General features: G+C 47.8%; 2 protein-coding genes across 10 annotated transcripts in view; one reads left to right on the top strand and one right to left on the bottom strand.

The window, feature by feature from the left end:
* NPRL3 (NPR3 like, GATOR1 complex subunit) overlaps positions 1-22,018 on the top strand; it is a 117,833-nt gene that overhangs the window by 83,368 nt on the left and 12,447 nt on the right. For 4 of the 7 annotated variants that reach the window (XM_074965618.1, XM_074965621.1, XM_074965623.1 and 1 more), the window contains one exon: positions 8,064-11,904. The exons of 1 other annotated variant lie outside the window; for it this stretch is intronic. In XM_074965618.1, the coding sequence (XP_074821719.1) occupies positions 8,064-8,229 (166 nt within the window). In that variant the 3' untranslated portion in view covers positions 8,230-11,904. Of the gene's footprint in view, positions 1-4,779; positions 5,058-8,063; positions 11,905-22,018 lie in introns of those variants that run through there. 2 more of the 7 variants (XM_074965619.1, XM_074965620.1) reach the window with 2 other exon arrangements.
* Positions 6,294-22,018, bottom strand: part of MPG (N-methylpurine DNA glycosylase) — a 49,958-nt gene continuing 34,233 nt past the window's right edge. For all 3 annotated transcript variants that reach the window (XM_074965625.1, XM_074965627.1, XM_074965624.1), the window contains one exon: positions 6,294-10,032. In XM_074965625.1, coding sequence (XP_074821726.1) covers positions 9,653-10,032 — 380 coding nt within the window. In that variant the 3' untranslated portion in view covers positions 6,294-9,652. The remainder of the gene's footprint in view (positions 10,033-22,018) is intronic.

Below are 22,018 nucleotides of genomic sequence, written 5' to 3'. Positions count from 1 at the left end.
CTAAGAGAACTCTTCGATTCCTCACTAATGCTGAACTCTCACATGGCAGCAATCACTAGCAACACTTTCTACCATCTCCATTTGACCAGCAACTCTGTCCCACCCTGGCAAACAAAGACCTGTCCTCAGTTATTCATGTTGTCTTCACCTCTTGACTGGATTACAACAATGCAGTATACCTGCACATGAAGTCTTCAGCACTTAAGAAACGAACTAGTTTAGAATGCTGCAGCACATCTCCTCAGCAACACAGGCTACCGTGAACATATCAGACTTGTCCTCCATTCCCTACACTGCTTCCCATAGAATTTCTATAAAGTTCAGTGTCTTGGTCCTTATCTTCAAAGCTCTGTGGCCTGGGTCCAGTGTGTCTAAAACACTGTCTAAAGCTCTGGGATGAAGACCCTGTCATCAACTCAGTTCCTCTGTGTGAGGGGGTCAAGACTCACCAGCGCTGGCGCCTCCCACTGGTTGCTCCAGGAATTAGCTCTATCCAGTCACAGAGCACCCTCTGCGCGTGGTGTCTTGCCCATCATCTGCTCTGCTGCCTTGGGGTCCCGCGATGCTCTCTGCTTGGCAGCATCCACTTCAGGACACTGCCCTCTGGCAGTGCCCACTACTCCAGTCTCACCCCCTTCGGCCATGGGGGGCGTTATCAGCAGTCTTCCATCTGCACCTACCCTCATGGCCAACTGCAGCCCCAAAGTCTAGCCTCTTTGCCTCAGGGGCCGGCCACAGCCTGTATCAGGCCACACTCCTCCATAGCCTGGTGCAGTACGAAGGGGAAGGGGGGGGGACCCAGGCCCACCCACTACTCTGGGTCCCAACCCAGGGACCCTCTAGCAGCAGTCTCTCTGCTCTCCTTCTCTCCCCTTGTCAGACTGTCATCCCTGGGCCACTTCCCCTTTGACCCCTTGCACCTTCTCGGCCCTTGTTAACAGGGGCTGCAGCCCGGCAGGTAACTGGGCCGGAGTTCTCCTCTGCTCCCCACCTGAGTCTGCCCAGCACTGCTCTGTCTAAGGTGCTCACTCCCTAGCTCAGCAGCCAGTCCTCCTCCCTTGCTAGTCAGGGAGAGACTCCCTGTTCTTTGCTAGGCAGCCTTTATATAGGGCCCATTTCGGCCCTGATTGCCTGCCTCTCTTCTCCTCCCTGATTGGCCCTCCACAGGCCTTTGCTGATTGGCTGCCAGTCTGTGCAGCCTCAAAGGCCTGTTCAAGCCCTTTTTCTCATGGGGTGGGACAGGTGCCCCACCACATTCTGGCACAATGGAACTCTCAATAGTAAGAGTGAAACTTCGTGCAGGAGAAAAAGTTTTCTCCAGGAGTGGTCCGAGATTGTGGAATAAATTCCCACCAGGAACTAAGGATAATCACAAACCTCATCATGTTCTTCTCCATTTCTTTGACTTTGCCTTCTGTAATATAAACACATAGCTACCTTACCAAAACAAGACCCTCCACTGCATACTGTTCTTCTTCTGGGGAGAGGGTGAAAAAACAAATGTGACAGATGTGTAGCCACATTGCTGAATGCTCTACTGGAAGGCGTTCAAATACTCGGTTTAATCACTTCCCTCTTCTCTAGGAAAGGCTGCAACATGCTTTGGCAGGTGTGAGCTGTCGGCAGGTACATGTATAGGAATCTGAGAGTTTTAGGCTCTGAATGTGTGTGGATTCAACACTAGGAGTGCTATGTACTTACATATGGAAATAAAGAACAATGAGGAAATTAAAATAGAATCTACAATCAGCTGAGTTTTGCAGGGTAAATGAGGGCAGCAAAAAGGAGAATGACTGACTAAAAATCAGTACACAGTACCTTTCTCAGAATTTAAGTCAGAAAGGACCATTATCATAATCTTGGCTGACTTCTTACGTAACAAGCCAGCATTTCAACCAGTGAAGCCCAGACTTTACGGTTGAGCTAGAGCATGTCTTTTGGAAAGAGTCATCCAGTCTTGATTTAAAAAACATCAAGTGATGGAGAATCCATCACATCCTTTGGTAATTTGTTCCAATGGCTGGTTACCCTCATTGCTAAAAATTCACACCTTATAGCCAGTTTGAATTTGTGTAGCTTCAGCTTCCAGCCATTGGATCTTGTTCTGCCTTTTTTTGCTAGAATAGAGTCCTCTAGTTTCAGAAATCTTTTTGCTGTGTACGTACTTATAGACTGTGATCTAGTCACTTCTTTCCCCCTCTCTTTGGCAAGCTAAACAAGTGGAGCTGCTTAAATCTCTCACTGTCAGGTATGTTTTCTAGACTTCAAATCAGTCTTGGGGCTTTTTCTTTAAACCCTTTCCCATGTTTCCACATTCTTTTTAAAATGTGGACACAGAACTGGGCACAGTATCCGGTAAACGTCTCCCCAATGCCGCATACAGTGGTAATACCACCTCCCTACTTTTACTTGATATTCCTGTTTTTATATCCAGGGATCACATTTGCTGTCTTAGCTGCAGCATCATATTACACTGCGTGGAGTTTGGTTTCCATCATAACTCTTTAATCCTTTCCAGAATTGCTGCTTTCCAGGATACATTACTCCATCTTATAAGTGTGTCCTGCATTCTTTGTTCATAAATGTAGGACCCTGCTCTGTATCTGTGACTTGTTGTTCTCATTATTTACCATCTGAGCAATCTTTTCATCATCTGCAAACTTCATCAGCAATTGGTTTTATATTTTCTTTCAGTTCATTGATAAAAATAATGAATAGCAATAGACTGAGAGGTGATCCCTAAAGGACCCCCCCTAAAACCACCCCCCTTGGATGATTCCCCAGAATATGAGCTATATTGATTTTTATATCATACTAATGTTTTAATAAGAATATTGTGAAGTATTCAGACTCCTTACAGAACTCCAAATATATTATGTCAGTAATTACCTTTATCAACCAAACTTGTAATTTCATCAAACATTAGGTTTGACATTTTTTTTCCATAAAACAATGTTGATTGGTATTAATTATGCTCCATTTTAGCTATTTTTTAATTTTTTTTTCTTTCTTTCTCTAAGAATAACATCAGGCTAACAAACCTTTAAATTACCTGGGTTATCCTGTTTGTTTTTCAATACCAGAATAACATCAGCTTCTCTTCAGTCCTCTGGAACTTCCCCATTATTCCAAGATTTATTAAATATTAACATCAACTGTCCAAAAAGCTCTTTGGCTAATTCTTTTAAAACTCTTTCTGATGTGACTTATTTGGACTTGCTGATTTATAAAAATATTTAACTTTAGTTGATACTGTTTAACATCCTCCTTAATTACTTTTGGAATGGAAAGTATTTCGTCATTATCTGATATGAAAACATCATCCAATTGCAAAAAAGACAAATGTCATTCTGGGATGTATTAACAGGAGTGTCGTATGTAAGACACGGGAGATAATTGTTCTATTCTCTTCTGCACTGATGAGGCCTTAGCTGGAGTAGTGTGTCCAGTTTTGGGTGCCACACTTTCAGAAGTATGTGAACAAATTGGAGAGAGTACAGGGGAGAGCAACAAAAATAAGTAGTTTAGAAAGTATGAGGAAAGGTTTCAGTCTAGAGAAGAGAAGGCTGAGGGGAGAACATAAGTCTTCAAATATGGAGAAGGTTGTTAAAGAGGATGGTGATCAGTTGTTCTCCATGTCCACTGAGGGTTGGACTAGAAATAATCAACTTAATTTGCAGCAAGGGAGATTTAGGTTGGTTATTAGGAAAAGCTTTCTAACTCTAAGGAGTTGAGCACTGGAACAAGCTACCTAGAGAGGTTGTGGAATCCCCATCATTGGAGGTTTTAAAGAACAGGTTAGACAAATATCTGTCAGGGATGGTCTAGGTTTGCTTAATCCAGCCTCAGTGTGGGGGGCGGGGAGGAGAGGAATGGACAAGATGGCCTCTTGAGGTCCCTTCCAGCCTTGCCTTTCCATGATTCTTTCCAAATGCAGAATTAACATGTGTATTGAACATTCCTGCTTGGCTGCATCATTGACAATCCCGTCATAATCACTTGTGCCCAAAAAGCTATTTTAAATATACTGATGGGAATACTGCCCTCTGCAGTAAGCAGTCTTGCACTGGCAGGAGACGGGAAGGAAGTAGAATACATAATTTAATAAGTTGTCTATTTTTTTACTACTTTGATGCCAGTAAGGAGTGATTCCAAACCACAGTGGAGAAAGTTAATGCAAAGAGCTCTGCCACGATTAGACATAGTGTGGTTCAGCTTGGAAGAATGTATTAGCAGTGGTGGGGGGAAATAATTGGAAGCTCATGCAGGCAGAGGGAGGGAGAAATATTGGAGTAGTGATACTGGATGAAGCTTATGCCGCACCATCTGAGCAAGTTGGCTCTACAGTTAGGACTTGTTTAAATTGAGCCTTAAAAATACCCAAGACCAATAAACATGTTACCATGGTTTTTAAAAAATGTCAAGGGAAGAGTATTTTTTAACAAATTAAAAAAATTTGTTTGGGGTGCTGTGCTAGCACCCCAGACACTGCAGTACCGGCCAGCACCTCAGATCCTGAAAGTGAAATTGACTCATCTAGTTTCATTGCCCGACAAGAAAGAATGCAAAAAGTGATTGCAGAGCATAAATAGTGGGAAGGTAAATTGGATTGATATTTTCTTTCTGGCAATCTCTGTTTTAGCGGATATAAGGAAACTTGTTTTTAATTATGTTTTATGTAAGCATGCCTGCTTAAGGGATGAAGCTGAACATCAAAGTAGAGATGAGTTTGCAATGTGGTATGCTGGAACAGAAGCCAATTTCATTGTGCCTCCACAGACAGCGGCTTCCTGTCAGGGACAAGGGAGATGCTAGTTCCTCTTTATGTGACGGGTGAGACTGCAGCGTTCAGCACTGGGCATCTGCAGAGGGCAACAGAACAAAGACGACAAACTGTAAAGAATTTTGGAGCAGAGTAACACACGTGACTCCAGGCTGGAGGGGATGACTCATAAGGGACAGCCAAGGATCTGGAATGTGCAGGAGGGTGTATTGTTACACAGCTATTCCTCCCCGATAGTTTACTAGAGTTAATGGGATGAGAGTGGTATTTAGGGTGAATCAGGGTTGGATTAACCTTTTGAGGGCCCAGCGCCAATCATTTTTGTGGGCCCCCATGGGGGCAAAGGAGCATGGAGTGGGGAGGTTGGTTCCCAGAGCAAGGGGCCAGCCAGGGGCAATGGGGCACAGCATGGTGCGGCCAGTCCCGCTCCACCCAGCCCAGTGCCAGGGTACTGTATACAAACCAGCAGTTGCCAGATGCACACTGGCCTGCCCAGCCCTGTGCTGCCAGTGCGCCCCCTCCCCTCGGGGGTGGGCCCATGCTGTGCCACACAGCCCCTGACTCCCTATGCCCAGCACCCACTGGAACTGCCATGCCCAGCAGCCCCCCCACACACAGACCCTCCACCACAAATGCACAGTGGCCTTCACACCACCACCCCTGCCCAGGACCCCCACACACAGCCACACCACTACTGCCCAATACACTTCCCCACAGCCCACCACCACAACTACAGCACCCCACTCAGACCCCCTACTGCCCAGCATCCCAACACACAGGCCTCCCCCAATGCCCCCCAAGACACTCCCCACTGGCCAGCAGCCCCCCACACACCTGCAGAGACCCACTTCCTCACATCCTGGCCATGCTCACTGGCCCTGCTGGAAGGTGAAGGCGTCTGCCAGGCTGAGCTGGCAGCACGGCTGGGGCCGGTCCAGTGCCAGGGTGGGGAATCACTCCGGCCTCTCGGGAGTGGTGCGATTAGCCAGGGCAGGGTCGGCCCTGGCCCTGGCCAGACTCCCTCAGGACCCACTTGCCTGGAGATAGGGCGACCATACATCCCCGTTTGGCCGGGACAGAGCTTAAAAAGGGAACTGTCCTGGCCATCCTGACTGTTTTGACAAAAACGGGCATTTATCCTGTTTGCTCTTGCCAACTCATTAGTTGGCAAGAGCAAATGAACAAATGCCCAGTTTACCAAAAGTCTGATGCCCTGCCTCCCCCCCCCCCCCCAAGCGGGGCGTGGAGGAACGTGTGTGTGCATGTGGGGTGGCGATGCGAGGTGTCAGGCAGCTGGGGGGTAGGGGATCAGCCCAGGCCAGAATGGAGCTTGTGGGGGTTGGGGGCCAGCCCCAGCCCCTGGCAGCGGTGTGGGGAGGGTGTCAGCCCAGCTCCTGGCAGTGGTGCGGGGAGCTGGGGCGAGGGAGGGGTCAGCCCCTGTCCTGTCCTGGCAGTGGCATGCAGAGCTCAAGGAGGGGGGGAGCTGTGGGGGAGGGGTCAGCCGAATATCCGGAGAGGTAGGGCAACAGGGAGATTACAAAACTGCCGCTGAGAACTAAGTGTTTCCACAGGGCCAGTCCTGTCCTGGAACAGAAGGATTGAATGGTATTTTTCATCTCCAGTGTTTTAATATCCGTAGGCAAGAAGCAGTGGGTAGGTTTAGGGTATGGCAGTTTTAACAATGCTTGACACAGCCCAGAACATGCATGTACTCATCTGGTGAAGTGAATGTGGGCCACTGTGTGCAGGCACTGACGAGTTGGACCATTTTCCAATAGCATATGCAAAGCACAGGGAAGATACTGAGTAGACTAAAAGGTTCAGCAGAGAACGGTGAATATGAATGATCATTTGGCGGGCTAGCTAGGCAGTTCTGCTCTGGAAAGTGACCTTGCGTCTCAGTGTTTACTGGCTCTCAGTGACTTTATGCAGCAAGAGGGACTCTAGCGCTCTCATCTTGCCTCTGCCACTGATTCATTGTGTGGCCAAATCTGTAAGGCTAATTCAGTCTGTGCCTCCCTATCAAGGCTGTAAGCCTGGGAGCTAGCATGAAAAATGTGTTGTGTAGCTAGGCACTCTGTCTCTAGTCCCCATTTCTGAGTGGGAATAATCCCCCTTTGTGTACCCTGGGGCAGTGAGGCAGAATTAGCTACTTGTGCAGTGCTTTGGGGGAAGAGTGAGCCCGTCATAGTGCTAATCACGAGTCAGACTCTAGCAGAGTAGGCTCAGTGGTTTTATCTTTCTATGGAAGATAAATGGGGTTTGCTACAATTTCTGTCTCTCTTCTGGATGAGACTTTACAAACCAAGGCCCTGCCTGCTTTCTGTAGACATTAAAGCTACCAGATGTTTGTCCTGTTACCCTCAGCCAGAATTTCCATGCTCCCTGCTAAGAACAAACTTCAGTTACTTGGCATTTTATGCAAAATGAGGGACTTAACCAGATCTTCGTCCCTTCCATTTCTGAGCTGGTTTCCTAGTTTGAGTTGGAAATCTGAGAGCTAGAGAGCAGTCAAAAATCCACAGGCAGGGCCTGGCTGCTCTCTGGGGCTGTGGATGTTTGTTCTGTATATTAGCAGGTTCAGAAGGTAAGTCATGCAAGTGTCAGGAGGAGAAAAGGTGAGTTCTTCTGGGCAGGAAGGTTCCTAGGCTGATGTCCTGGAGGCTAAATTAAACTGTGGCAACATGGGAGAGGCAGAACAGGTGAAGAATTGGAAGGGAATCATGATCCAATGAAGTGAGCTGTAGCTCACGAAAGCTTATGCTCAAATAAATTTGTTAGCCTCTAAGGTGCCACAGGTCCTCCTTTTCTTTTTACCTGTACTCTGTCTCCAAAGGTTTTGTTTGAGGTTCCTGCTACCATTTATAGGAAACCTGTGTTTGTGCCCTAGCACTGGTGCATTTCTCATGATAGCAGTCTAGTGCCAATACATACACACCATGGCAGTGTGGCTGGGGTGAGAAGCAGCCCATCAGGAATGATTATGGTTTGGGAGAAGTGGTTTGGCTTGGTGCCTTATATTTCAATAGCACATTAACTGCCAACTAATTAATGCTCTGAGGACTGCTGGAACTACACATAAAAGCTATATGAATGCTTGTGAGAAGCTTTTATCTTGATCAACGTTTATACAAAGAAAGCCACTTAAAATGAGTTATTGCAGATATTTTAAAAAAGTAAATCATGTTAACTGTAAACGATATCCCTGTGCATTTCTGAGTGAGTTATTTCTGCGCACACAGCGGAGGAGCGAGTGCGAGCTCACCTTCTCTCCTTGCAGGCTGCTGCACTATTTCCGAGGACGGCACCACTTGGAGGAGATCATGTATAACGAGAACATGCGCCGCTCCCAGCTGCTCACGCTCTTTGACAAGTTTCGCAGCGTGCTGGTAGTGACCAATCATGAGGACCCTGTGATTTCAGTCTTCCAGTCCCTCTTGAAGTAACTGTGTGGAGTGGGGGAGGGGAACTGCCCCTCTGTCTTCAGCTCCCTTATAGAAATGTTAATAAAGGAACAGGGTAGCAGCAGCCAGAGGTTCTACCTCTGCCATTGACCTTCCCAGCGCCCCTCAGCAAGTCACCCCTTCTCCCTCCCTTTCCCCACCTGGCTGAGGGCTGTTAATCCCAACCTGCTTGTGGAAGGAGCTCTGCCCTCTGTACCTACAAGCTGCATGTGAGTGTGGATAGAGAGGCGCACACACAAGTGAAGCTCTTCAGGCTAATTAGGGCCAGCACGCAGTACTTTCCCCAAGTCCCTGCCAGGGGGCTGGAGTTCCTTGCTTCCTGCGCAGGCTGTGTGCGTGGAGTTGAAAAAACGGTTTACCTTGGTGTTGCTGAATAAATAAAACTGCACTTTGACTGGATATTGGTGCAGGAGAAACCGGTTGCCTCTTTTCAAGCAGCAGAGCAGTGGTTTTGAAAATGTCAATGGCATCTCCAGCCTAGTCTACTCTAGAATCGCTACAGCAGCGCAGCGCGAGTGCTGCTCGTGTAGATGCTCTATGCCGCCGAGGGAGAGCTGTCCTGGCAGCAGCTATGTCCACACCACCACTTAAGTTGGTGTATCTTACATCCTGTAGGGGGGTAGCTTTTTCACATGCCAGTGACTTAAATTATAGTGAAGTAAGTGCTAGTGTGTACAAGCCTTCAGTGTTACTTAGGCACGTAACTGCCTCATGAGGTGCCTAACGTACTTTAACTCTTTCCTGCACCTCTTTTAGGCTCTGAGTACTTCACAGCGGTTTTGATATGTCTCTGTGCTGCCCCGTTACTGGTGTGTCAGCTAGCTCAGGGTGGAGTTTGATGCTGAGGGCAGCTAGTACCTTTGCTGCCACAGCTGGAAGAGTGTCCTTATCCCCACCATCACAGACTGGGCTTTCTTTCCACTAAGGAACCTGGGTGGCTGTTGGCTCAGCAACGGCAGAAATCAAACAGGAGCATTCGTGGGTGGTGTGGCTGGGGACAACGGGCAGGGAAGCAGAAGAGTGAGCCAGGCTGGGTAGGAGATGGCATTGTCACGATACTTATGAACCTCCCTCCTCAGCCCCCCACACTTGAAGGGTTCTAGCTGTGTAGACTCTCATTGCTTTCAACTAGGAGTAATGCCCACAAAACAAGTCCAATGTCACTTGGAAACCCCAGAGGCACTTGCTACTGCTGGGAGTGAGCCTGGCTCTCTTAGGCTAACTGCTGACCAGACATCCCACCTTACTCATTTCATTATAACGAAGCACATTTATTATAAAAACAGCTTCCAAACCAGCACCACCCCCCTGGCCCGGTTCCATCAGGTCAGAGCCAGGGGCTGATAGTTAATGAAAGCACAGGCCTTACCAAGAGCCCAGTCTTGGCCAGGCTCCCCCCACACCTCTATTCTGCAGCAGCTTGCTCTCTCTCCATCATCTTGTCCACAACACTCACACATTTGTTCCCTCGTATATAAAACCTCAGCGGTTTCTGTGCCCACTCTCCACCATAGCTGACACCAATTCTGGCTGCAGTCACCAGAGCCTGCTCTCCCAGTGCTTCTGAGCCAGGCTCCATCCAGACTGTTGTGTCATGAGCCAGGTCCTTTTGGTCAAAGCTCTTGTTAATAGCAAGCGCTTGACAGAGCTTGGAGGGCCCATTGCACAGCTGCCAGTCCTTCAGGGGTTTGGCTGATCCTTTCCTCCGAGCACTTCGCAGCTGCCTCATGGTGTCCAGGCCCTGCAGAGGTTCCAAGGACCGGAGCAGGACTGCAGCCCCTTCCCCTGTGGAACAGTAAGAACTTGCATGAGCATGGGCTCTCTACAGGGGCCTCTCACCGCAGGCTGGCTGGGCCACATGTTACTCTGTGCAGGAGGTTGAGAGCAATACAGAACTAATTCCAACCCTCAGAGAAATCCTACATACCTCCCCACCCTTCTATTAACTGGTACCCATTGGTCAGCCGATCAACTCAAGGGACAATAGTCAATCAATGGTACTGCGCTCCAGTATAGCATGCCTCACGCTCTTCAGTGTATTCATCCCCACCACAGCCTGTGAGTGCTGTTAGCCCTGTTTTATCCATGGGAACTGAGGAGCCAAAGACCAGACTTTTAAAGGAGTTAGATGCCTACATGGAGTGGGGCCTGTCTTCACTGAAATCAATGGATGTATGAAAATCACTAGGAGTTTAAGTCCCTTTAAACATCTGACCCTTAGTGACTGCCCACGGTCACACAGGAAGGCTGTGGCGGAGCAGGGAAGTGAACGACCAGCTGCCAAACGCCAGGCTTGTGCTCAGATCATAAGACCAACCTTCTCAGACTCCAAGGCTGAAGTGATCTCAGGTCAGCTTTGTCACAATCACTGATTGGGGAGAGAGGAAAGGGCAGTGAACTCCCTTCCCCTGCTCTGATTGGCCAAACTCTCCTTGGCTCAGTCTGTTTCATCTGTAACCATGAATTTCAATCTCCGGCCAGCTTTTCCCTTACCTCCTTCCTAGCATTAGTGTTTAAGGGAGTGACATGGGCTGAGTTCTCTCCAGGAGGTGCTCGGAGGTCCACAGGTTTTCCTGTGTCAGCACAGCATTCTGGAACAACTGCCACATGTGAGTTCAAGGGTAGGGTAGCTGGAGCAGCTCCCCAAAACCCATAGATTTGTATTCACACACCACAGGGCTGAGTGCACCACCTCCAACCAGCCTTGGAGGAGGGGGATCAGGACACAGCAAACTGCAAGGGGGCACTTGCATTCTAACCCCTGACCAAGGGCTATAGTCCATAGAACTAGCTTAGAGGTATTTTACTGAGCAGTAATGCAAGAAGCCTGCACAGTCTATACCCTGTGAGCTATCTGGCTTAAGCAGCATAAGGCTTTCAGGCCTAACAGCCTTCGCATACGTGAATTGTCCAACAGTGACAATGAGTTATCAGGGAAGTGGGACTAGTTTGCTTTAGGGGATTTTTGTATAAAATGACACCAGGTACCCACAGACAATCAAACTGATACAAACTTTGGATATTGTAGGACAGGACATCTGCAAATGCACAACCACAACCTTGTCTTGGCAATGAAACTGACATATATGATGATATCAATAATATTAATGAGATCATTCATATACTAACCTATAGAATAAGGACACCAGACATTATTAGGGTTAAGAAGTCAGTTATGGACCAAGTGGACCTGGCTTTTATATGAATATTCATGGCAGCCTCCAGGACTTATAATAGGCCCAGTCACCATGTAAACCTCGAGATCTTGACCACTGGACTCGCTTGGTGTGGAACACCACCTGTTTCCCACCACTAGGACTCTATGAGAAGGGTGTGAGTATGTGTCAAGGATGGTGCTGGAAACCAGCTTGGTTTTAAATTACAGCTACTTTCTCATTTGGTTCAGAACATTTGTATTTTTACTAATTGTGCTAATACAAATATTTAAAGCTTTGGTTTGCCCTTAGTGCATAGGTGGGCAAACTACGGCCTGTGGGACTGACCTGCCCAGCCCCTGAGCTCCCAGACTGGGAGGCTAGCCCCTGGCCCCTTCCCCTCTGTTCCCCCTCCCCTGTAGTTATGCCGCCACATGGGCAGCATGGCTTGCACCCGCCCACCTCTCAGGCTTTCCAATAAGCATGTCCTGCCGCTTTGAGCAGCATGGTAAGGAGGCGGGGGTTGGATAAGAGGCAAGAGGTCCTGGGGGGCGGTCAGGGGACGGTTGGATGGGGCAGAGGTTCGGGGGGCAGGGAGCAGGGTTTGGATAGGGGGTGGGGTCCTGGGGGGGCGGTCAGGGGACAAGGAACAGGGGGGGTTGGATGGGTTGGGAGCTCTGAGGGGGGCAGTCAGGGGGCGGGAAGTGGGAGGGGGCAGATAGGGGGCAGGGGCCAGGCTGTTTGCGGAGGCACAGCCTTCCCTACCTGGCCCTCCATACCGTTTCGCAACCCTGATGTGGCCCTCTTGGATTAAAAGTAATAATTAATACATTAATTATTTTTGGGAAAATATGGTCCAGTACAGATCCCGGATTTGGCTTGTATTATTAGAAAGAAATAAGTCTCTCGCCAGTTCTCTCAGCCTGCTGAATTTGTGCTAAGTGAAGCAGCCCTGTTAGTTTGCAAGGTCTGTGCTAATTGTAGAAAAACATTCAGAGACAAAGAGTTTGTCCTAAAACTGATAAGATTACATGTTACAAATGTTTTTTTTCTGAATTCAGGAACAAGATTTGTTGTTCCTCCACTTTCACATTCCTATCTTGCTTGTTTTCTTTTCATGTGTGACAAGTGGCATGGATAGATTCACTGGAGTCTGTCATGCCCCAATGATTTGAGAATAGTTATGTTAAGTGAAATAGGATGTGATTGTAAATGTATGTTTGAATGAGTAATAAAAGGTTGAAGTGCCAGCCTAATAAATAACTACTACCCAGGAACTTTCGGCCAAAGAATGCGCAGGATGGAGATAACCAAATGACCCCGTAGGGCAAACCGGAATCCACCCCCAACTACCCCAAGGACAGAGAGGTCACTGCTGTGCCATCTGCATGATGGACTATCATTTTAAACGTGAGAACAGTGATTGATTATCACTTCAAATCTGAAAACAGCATGACGAAGCAATCCATGACCTATGGATTTGAATGAGGATGAATTCTTATAAAGGCAGACCCTAAAAACTGAGAACTTTGAGTCTGGTTCCGCAACCACCCTCCAGGAGCATCAGATGCGCATCTGACAAGACTCGGCTCCATCCTCGTGTCCAGGCCAGTGGCTTGGCAAGAGCAACTCTAAGGCTGGTAACTATGATGATACACACACAGGTTCTGCAAGGTTATGAATGAATGAATGTGTAAATGAATGTGAAATTGAATGGAATGTTACAGCTATAACTGACTGCTTACTATGATTCTTTCTGTATTCACAATAAACGTGGCATTTTGCCTTATCCCATTTAATAAGATCCTGCTAGTTTTTGTTTTATTGGTATAACAGCCCTTGGGCCAAAAAGTTTGCCCACCCCTGCCTTAGTGTGTCGTTGTGCACATCTAGGTTCCCAACCAGACACAACTAAATCTGAACTGTGTGGTGTCTGGTTCTGGGACTAGAACCTTCCAACACTCAGAGAGTTCATTAGTGAGTAACTGGAAATTCTTAACAGTCAATAGAGTCAATAACCAGCCAACAAATTAGGCAACAGGGCCCCCAAGGCAGAATCATCTGGAGACCTGTGGAAAGTAAATGCAGCCTGCCCAAAATGGGGCCTTCATCATGGGGCAGAGGAAGGCTCTAATTCCCCACAGAATTTCTGCAGCTCCGACTTGGGTGCTGCCCTCCAGTCCGTACCCTGAAAAAGAGAGGCACAGAGAACTGACTGGTCCCCCTGGCCCTCACTAGCGCAGGAAGCTGTAAACACATAACACTCCCTGTACTGCTGGTCACCCAGGGACCCCTCATCTCCAACATCTGCAAAGCCAGTAATGCCGACTCAACAAGAATCCTCTCCCCTCACACACACTCAAGGCAGCCTGAACCATCTGGAGCCAGTCAGGGCCTAGTCCTCAATCGCCTGCTCTCACAGACGCAGCAATGCCTTCTCCCTCACGAGGCCCAGAAGGGCCTCCAATTGCCGTTCTAAATGTAATGCTGCGCTCTGAACCCTAAGACAGTAACACTGGCATAACGATTGTGTGTCCCAGGAATATCATCCATGGCAGAACTGTGCCACTACTACGATCAGTTATGAGGCAGTTCTGACCCACCCAGGAGCAGAGCAGCCACAGATCAAGCCGTGGAGCCTAGAACCAGTTGTCAAAAAGCAATTTCATCTTCTCTACCTCAAAACAGGATTAATGGCAAATTTCTCAGAGTGCCTTTATACCCCACTCTTCCCACCCTGTATGCCCATCCCCTGACCTGCTGCTGCTGCTACAGAAAAGATGAATAGCCAGAGGACAGGTCAGATTCAGAGCTTTGGACTGATGAATCACACTGGTACTAAGTGTGAGTCAACACTGTGATGCTGTTGCAAAAGAAGCAAATACAAATTTAGGCTGCATTAGCAGACACAGCATGCAAGTCACAGGAGGTGATAGTACTACTCTACTCGGCACTGGTTAGGCCTCAGCTGGAGTACTGTATCCGATTTTGGTCACCAGTATATAGAAAGGATGTAGAGAAACTGGAAAGGGTCCAGAGGCGAGCAACAAAGATGATCAAGGAGATGGAATGCAAGCCATATGAGCAAAGGCTGAAGGAACTAGGTATGTTTAGTTTGGAAAAGAGGAGATCTAGGGGGGACATGATAACGGCCTTCAAATACTTGAAAGGCTGCCATAAAAAACATAGAGAAAAGTTGTTCTCTCTTGCGACAGAGGGCAGGACAGGAGGCAATGGGTTCAAACTACAGCAGAGCAGATTTAGATTGAATCTCAGGAAAAACTTCCTGAGGCCTGGTCTACACTGCGGGGGAGAGGGGAGAGAACAATCTAAGTTACGCAACTTCAGCTACGTGAGTAACGTAGCTGAAGTCAACATACTTAGGCCTACTCACAGCGGTATCTTCACTGCAGTGAGTCGACTGCTGCCGCTCCTTCGTCGACTCTGCCTATGCCTCTCGTGGCACTGGAGTACAGGAGTCGACGGGAGAGCGCTCAGGGGGTCAATTTATCACATCTAGACTAGACGTGATAAATCGACCCCCGCTGGATCGATCGCTGCCCGCTGATCCAGCGGTAGTCTAGATATACCCTAACCATAGGAACAGTAGGCCAATGGAACAGACTGCCTAGGGAGGTTGTGGAATCTCCTTCACTGGAGGTTTTCATCTGTCTTGGATGGTTTAGACAACAAATCCTGCATCTTGCAGGGGGTTAGACTAGATGACCCTTGCAGTCCCTTCTAACCCTATGGTTCTGATTCTAAGTACTACAGGAATTTTCCATTCTCTTCCTTGTTTCCATTCAGACTCAGACACACTGGCTCCCCTGTACTTCATGGGGCACAAGTGTGACCTGAGGAGTCATTGGGTCAGGTTCCCCGTTGCCCTGCACATTGCACAGAGTGAGTGTGAACCCACTCTGCACTAGTGTGAATGACACGCATGGTGCAAAGTGAGGGGCGAGCCCAGTGCTGTGCATGGAGTAGCTTCTGTACTTGGGGTTACATCTGATGCTCTGCAGGGCAGATCACAGGCTGACTCCTGCACTGGCCTCTGCAGAAAACAGAGCCAATGGAAATAAATGTGTTGGCCCATGAGAAAGGTGTGTGAACAGGACAGGATCCTGGGGTGGGGAATGGCGGCCTAGCCCTGCACGAACAAAAGATTTTGGCAATAAAGCCAGCATAAGTGGCCACAGGAGCTTCACACCAGCACACAAAACCCCTTCAACATATGGATGGCAGGAGAGAATGCTTCAAAACTCAAATCATCCGGGAAATGCGGTCACTGATCTTTTGGTGTCTTAGCCCATTCTCAGGGCATTCTGGGAAATCTCACTCCTTACAGACTTTGCATCGAACACATTTTCTTGAACTCCTGCAGCTCTTCCCGATACTGGGAAAACAGCCCTGAACAAAGCAGTCTTCCCCAAATACATAACCCAACCCTAAGTGGAAACGAGAGTGCTACCCAGATATTTTCCATTTTGATGGTAAGGAAGGTTCTGTCTGTGACCCTGAGTGGGCGAGCAGAGACCAGTTGTGTGCGTTATTCCTACATATAACACTCCCTGTGCTGCTGGCCACCCACAGAATTCTTTAACTCCAACATATGCGTGCTCAGTAATGCCAGCTCCACAATAATCTCTCCCTCACAAGCTCCAATCAGCTTGAAACATCTAGAGCCATTCAGGGCCTAGTCCTCAATGCCTAGGTCTCTCAGTCCAGCAAAGGCTTCTCCATGGCATTTCCTAGCTTCATAATAGTCTCTGATTTCTCTTCATGCTCTACATGAGTCTAACAGAGCACTCCCTAAAATTTCTGTCCGCGGCACAGCGGGGTGTGTTTAGTAGAGAACACAATTTGCTGAATTGTGGTGTGTGTTTTGTGTTGGACTCATGATGTCTCTGTTGCTCTCCATCCAGCCGGGTAAAGTCAGCAAAGCGATTTCTGACAGACATTAGCAATTTGTTGCATTTCCGTGATGGGGGTGCCTAGGATGTGCTGGTCTTGCAGCACAATCCCTGAAAGCTAAGCATTCAGACGGGAGCTTTCCTAGCTTACCCTCAGACACGCTCAGAGACAGAAATTCAAGCAAAGAAATTCCAAGCAAATACTAATTACACCAGCTCCTTTTGTTCCTTGTTAGTGACTGTGGTCACCATCTGGAATCAATCTACGTTCCTTGGGGATTTCCTTAAAAACAATACTGCTTTTACACAGAGATTACTGAGGCTCAGGTCGTCCCCTCCACTAACGTGAACAATGGGGTTTGAACCTCATGGCACTCCCTTAGGGCAGAGCAGGGTGTGCTGCCTCCGAGAGATCCCCTGGAAGTTCCTCTATGGCTGTACCCCATTGGGACCAGCACCCACAGGCTGCAGTGGCAGATGAGAGGGGGCGATGATGAGAGCCAGGCACTGCAGCACAGTCCTTGGCCGACCTTATGGGTACCTTGCTGGAAGTTCATGCTGGGTGGCAGGTCTTTCCCCCACTGTGAGTCAACAGCTACTGAAGACTCAGACAATGGCAGGAGAGCTCCTGCAGAGAGTCCACAAGGCAGACGGAGGGGGCCGTGTGGCTGACTTCTGCCTCCTCCCACTTTTCTTGTGGATCCCCAGGATCTGGGCAAATGGGAACCCATGTCCCCAGTCCTCACTGCACCTAGCAGCTGCTTTTCTAGACATGCAGGATGCTCTCGCCCCCAAGCACGTGTATTTTCCCCCACAAGAACAGATAAACCCTTCGAGGCACAGTACAGGCTGATGCTGTGCCTGCCAGAGAGCTGGAATCTCCGCTCCCTAACCCCACGGCCACCTCAGTCCACACACCCTGGAGCCCTGGCTCCATCAGCTGGCTTTGGTATTTCCTTGGCATCCATTTGTAGAATAAGAACATAAGAACGTCCATACTGGGTCAGACCAATGGTCCATCTAGCCCCATATCCTGTCTTCCGACAATGGCTGGTGCCAGGTGCTTCAGACGGAATGAACAGAAGGGGGCAATTATGGAGTGATGCATCCCGTCATCCAGTCCCAGCTTCTGGCAGTCAGAGATATGACGACACCTAGAGCATGGGGTTGCATCCCTGACCATCTTGGCCAGTAGCTACTGATGGACCTCTGCTCCATGAACTTATCTAATTCTTTTTTTAAACCCAGTTTAGTTTTAGCCTTCACAACACCTCTGGCAATGAGTTCCACAGGTGGCCTGTGCGTTGTGTGAAGAAATATGTTTGTTTTAAACCTGCTGCCTATTAATTTCCTTGGGTGATCCCTAGTACTTGTATTACATGAAGGGGTAAATAATACTTCCCTATGCACTTTCTCCGCACCATTCATGATTTTATAGACCTCTATCATATGCCCCCTTAGTCATCCCTTTTCCAAGATGAACAGTCCCAGGCTTCTTAATCTCTCATATAGAAGCTGTTCCTTACCCCAATCACTTTTGTTGCCCTTCTCTGTATCTTGTTCAATTCTGATATGTCTGTTTTGAGCTGGGGCAACCAGAACTGCATGCAGTATTCAAGGTGTGGGCGTACCATGGATTTATATAGAATGAGAGCAGGCCATCTACACTGCCTATTCATCAGTGGTGCAGGCCAGAGCAGCTCACTCCAGTATGGAGGTGCTAGCTATTTACATCACGTGCCTCAGCAAAAAGCCCAACTCTCAACACAAGGAGTAGAGTCAAAGCCAGAGATAAAGCCTGGAATCCCAAAGCAGTGAAGATGCCAGTTCACTTTCTGAACAGTAGGAGACCAGGAAGCTGTAGTGGTCAGCACCCCCACGAAGCAGCTACCTGTTCTTTCCCAGGGAATAGCTCCTCTCATTCATGGAAATAGCTTTTGGCTGCTAGCGAGAATAAAATACTCCTTCCTTGATGACGCTCTGACACGCCGCTCCTAAAGTGTCTCCTTTTATGTGCTTGTCTGCAATATGAAAGCTACAGGGAAATGCATGCATAGTGACACAGAGCCTCTGGGGGGGGGGAAATACTGGTGCCCTGGATTTTATCAGCATATTCATCCAGATCTGGCAGCAAGGCAGCTACACAGGCAAGTTCAGGAAAAACTAGATGCAGGAAAGCCAAGGAAAAGCTGGATGTAGCATCTGGGATAAGACGAGAGCCCAGTGTAACTCCTCTGGGCACAGGGAAGGCTGTTTGTATTAGGGTTATTTTACTGTTGCCGGGATATATTGTATACTCAAGAACGTTAACAGGTATCTGCCAGACTTTTCAATAAACTTCCTCCCACTCCCCGCCTATAATTTCTCCAGCAGCAGCTGTGCACCTCCATCAGAACACAGAGTGAGTAGTTCCTGGGGTGGGCTGGGAACCTAGCCCAGCAACGTGCGGGCCATAAACTGGTAAAGCCCCATATGAAGCAGATTTAGATTGGTAAAGTCCACAGAGGGTTTCATTCTCTCATCAGAGTGATAAAGAGCATCTGTAAATCCCCATTGACTAGTTATGTTTTTATGAATCTAAAGATATAATCAAGATACACAAAAGCACCAAAATTTGAGCTCATCTGAACAAAGCCTTCAGCAGTTCCAGCATCCTATACCATGACTTCTTGTTCCAAGGGACAAAATGGCAAAGCATCAAAGAATCCAAGGCTGCCACTCACATGCTTACAAAGCTTCTTGTCTCCAGCCTCCCACTGGCCTGAGCAGCCATCGCCAACATTCTACCTCTGAGCTGACAGCAAACACTGAGGTCATCAGTGCTCTCCTGTCTTTGTCCATGCTCTCCTGTCTTTGTCCATTTCAGGAGTTACTGTGGCCAAGTCTACAGTGGAGAACGTTGCTGGTTCAACTATACCATGGTAAAATACTATAGGCATAATGGTACACTAGACCAGCAAAGCACTCCTATTGTGGAGTAAAGCTGTACTTCTGCAGGTACGATTCACTACACCCTCGTCCCAATCCCCTGAGCAAAACAAGCTATACCAGTAAAAGTGCCATTTTGCTGGTACAACTATGTCCACACAAGGGGTTTTTGCAGGCACAGCTCTGTTGGTCGGGGGTGTGATCCCTGACCAACAGAACTGCACCAGCAGAAGCCCCTATGGTAAACACCCTTATACCGGCATAACTGACTTTTACCAGTATACATACTTTTAACAGAATCACAGAAATGTAGGGAAGGGTCCTCAAGAGGTCGTCTAGTCCAGCCCTCTGTGCTGAGGCAGGACCCAATAAACCTAGACCATCCCTGACAGGTGTTTGTCCAATCTGTTCTTAAAAACCTCCAAGGACCGGAATTCCACAACCTCCCTTGGAAACCTATTGTGCTTAACTGTCCTTAGAATTAGAAAGGTTTTCCTCTTATCTAACCTAAATCTCCCTTGCTGCAGATTAAGACAATTACTTCTTGTCCATCCTTCGGTGGACAGCACTTAACATATTTGAAGACTTATCAGGTCCCCCCTCGGTCTTTTCTCAAGACTAAACATGACCACATTTTTTAACCTTTCCTCATAGGTCAGCTTTTCTAAACTTTTATCGTTTCTGTTGCTTTCCTCTGGACTCTCCAGTTTGTCCACATCTTTCTTAAAGTGTGGTGCCCAGAAATGGACACAGTGTGCCAGCTGAGGCCTCTCCAGTTACCTCCTCTGTCTTACACATGGCATTCCTGCTAATATTATCTCACACTGATATTAGCCTTTTTTGCAACTGCATCATACTGCTGATTCATATTCAATTTGTCCCCCAAGATCCTCTTCAGCAGTACTACCACCTAACCACTTATTCCCTATTTTCTAGTTGTGCATTAGATTTTTCCTTCCTAAACGTAGTACCTTGCACTTGTCTTGGACTTCATCTCATTAATTCTAAATATACTAATTCTCCAATGTATCAAGGTCATTTTGCTGGCTTTGTAGCACAAGACTTGGCCTTACAGAATATAATGAAAACAGTGGAGGACTCTTGTTCACATTACATGGTAATAGTCAGCACCCAGTGCCAGTTCTACAGGACCAGAGTCCTGTCCATGCTGAGTTCATCCTTGGGGCAGCTAAGGAAAGCAGCCATGGGGGAAACGTATCTAAGCTCTAAGTCACCTCTCTTGGCCCCTGACCCTGACCTGCCCAACAGCCAAAATGGCCCCCAGTGTAATTTAAAGCAATTTAGGGGCTCTTTTAAATTACATTTGCTGCAGCAATCCCATGGGGCCTCCTGTGCCCAGCCCATCCCCAACCCAACATATGCCCTACCTGGAGGGAGCTTTGAGGGAACAGATGACACAGGATCACCACAGCACCTTGCCCCCTGCCCAACAAAGCTGCACCCCATTCTCACTGTGCCAAAAATTCTATATAGGGACTGCTATTCATCCAGTCCAACGGGACCTCCATCGTGGCCCGTGTAGCAGCAACAATACCTGGAGTAACCGCTGCCTGTTGGCAGAGGTCACCCTGGACTGCCTTCTCTTCCTTTCCAGCAGCACAGGCACAAGAAGATAGGCTAACAATGCATTTGGGGGGTTCCTGGGAATAGCTGCCTGAAGTTTAAGCAACAGAGTGAGGGCCTGTCTACACGGGAGAGTTGTACTGCTTTCGGCCTAGCTAAAGCGGTATGGCCCTCATACTGTGAGCACATATCATCAGTACAAAGGTGCCTTATTGCAGTACAGCTATTCCCACACGGGAAGGGGAAGAACTTTACTAGGATAAAAGTCACCTTTACACAACTCACTGTCCACTCTACAATGGTTACCAGTGTAACTATTTGGTTAAATCAATCAATCACCCCAACCAGAAATAGTTCTGTAAGTGCAGACCAGGCCTGAGAGGCTGAGACAGCAAGGTAGTGACATCCTTAAGGGGGATGAGTTCAGATTGTGTGCGAAGCAGCAATTTAACTGGGTGTTTCCTGGCTTCTTCACACAGGAGTATGGGAATAGGAAGAGCACAGAGAACAGGAGGCACTGTTATGCAGCAACAGCCTTAACTGCACCTTAGCAAAGTTCTTTGTAAGTGATTTCCATATTGTAGTTCCAGTTAGCTTAGAGAAAATGAGCATTTGTTCCCGTATTGCCCAGCTCCTTGCCAGACTTTCCTGTCAGTTCAACTTCCCATGACTCTCTGCAGTTAGGGATTAGGTCATTCCAGTTGTTATGAGTCACACTGTGTCAGACTCAACAAGATCACTGTATGATCAGTTAATGAGATTTTTGTTGTCAGTGGAATGGCTCCAAGAAGTCCTCCCACTGCTCTCATTCAAATGCACCCTTGGGACCCTTGACACAAAGCTGAACTTTACTGAACCCATTAGTGTTTTATCATAAAAGTTTGATGCTACGGGTTAGGGGGGCTGAAAGTACTTTTGACTCATTGTTTCAAACTGACCTCCCTACACCTCAGTTTTCCTCATCATCAATTGGCAATGATGAGAATTCCCCACCTGACAGGGAGCTAGGAGCTGGAGTTCATCTATCTTCGTAAAGTACATCAATGTCTTCGGAAGGAAGGACCTGAATGAACAATAAGTTATTGTTTTTATAATAATCATCTCTTTGTTTCATTTCATCAAGCCTTCTGTCCTGGGCACTCCCTGAATTAAGAGAAAAAGGAGCCTGATAATATTTTGGGGGAGTCTTTT

Source organism: Natator depressus, chromosome 10, assembly GCF_965152275.1.
Source record: "Natator depressus isolate rNatDep1 chromosome 10, rNatDep2.hap1, whole genome shotgun sequence".
NCBI lineage: Eukaryota > Metazoa > Chordata > Testudines > Cheloniidae > Natator > Natator depressus.
This window is presented reverse-complemented; position numbering and strand designations above follow the sequence as displayed.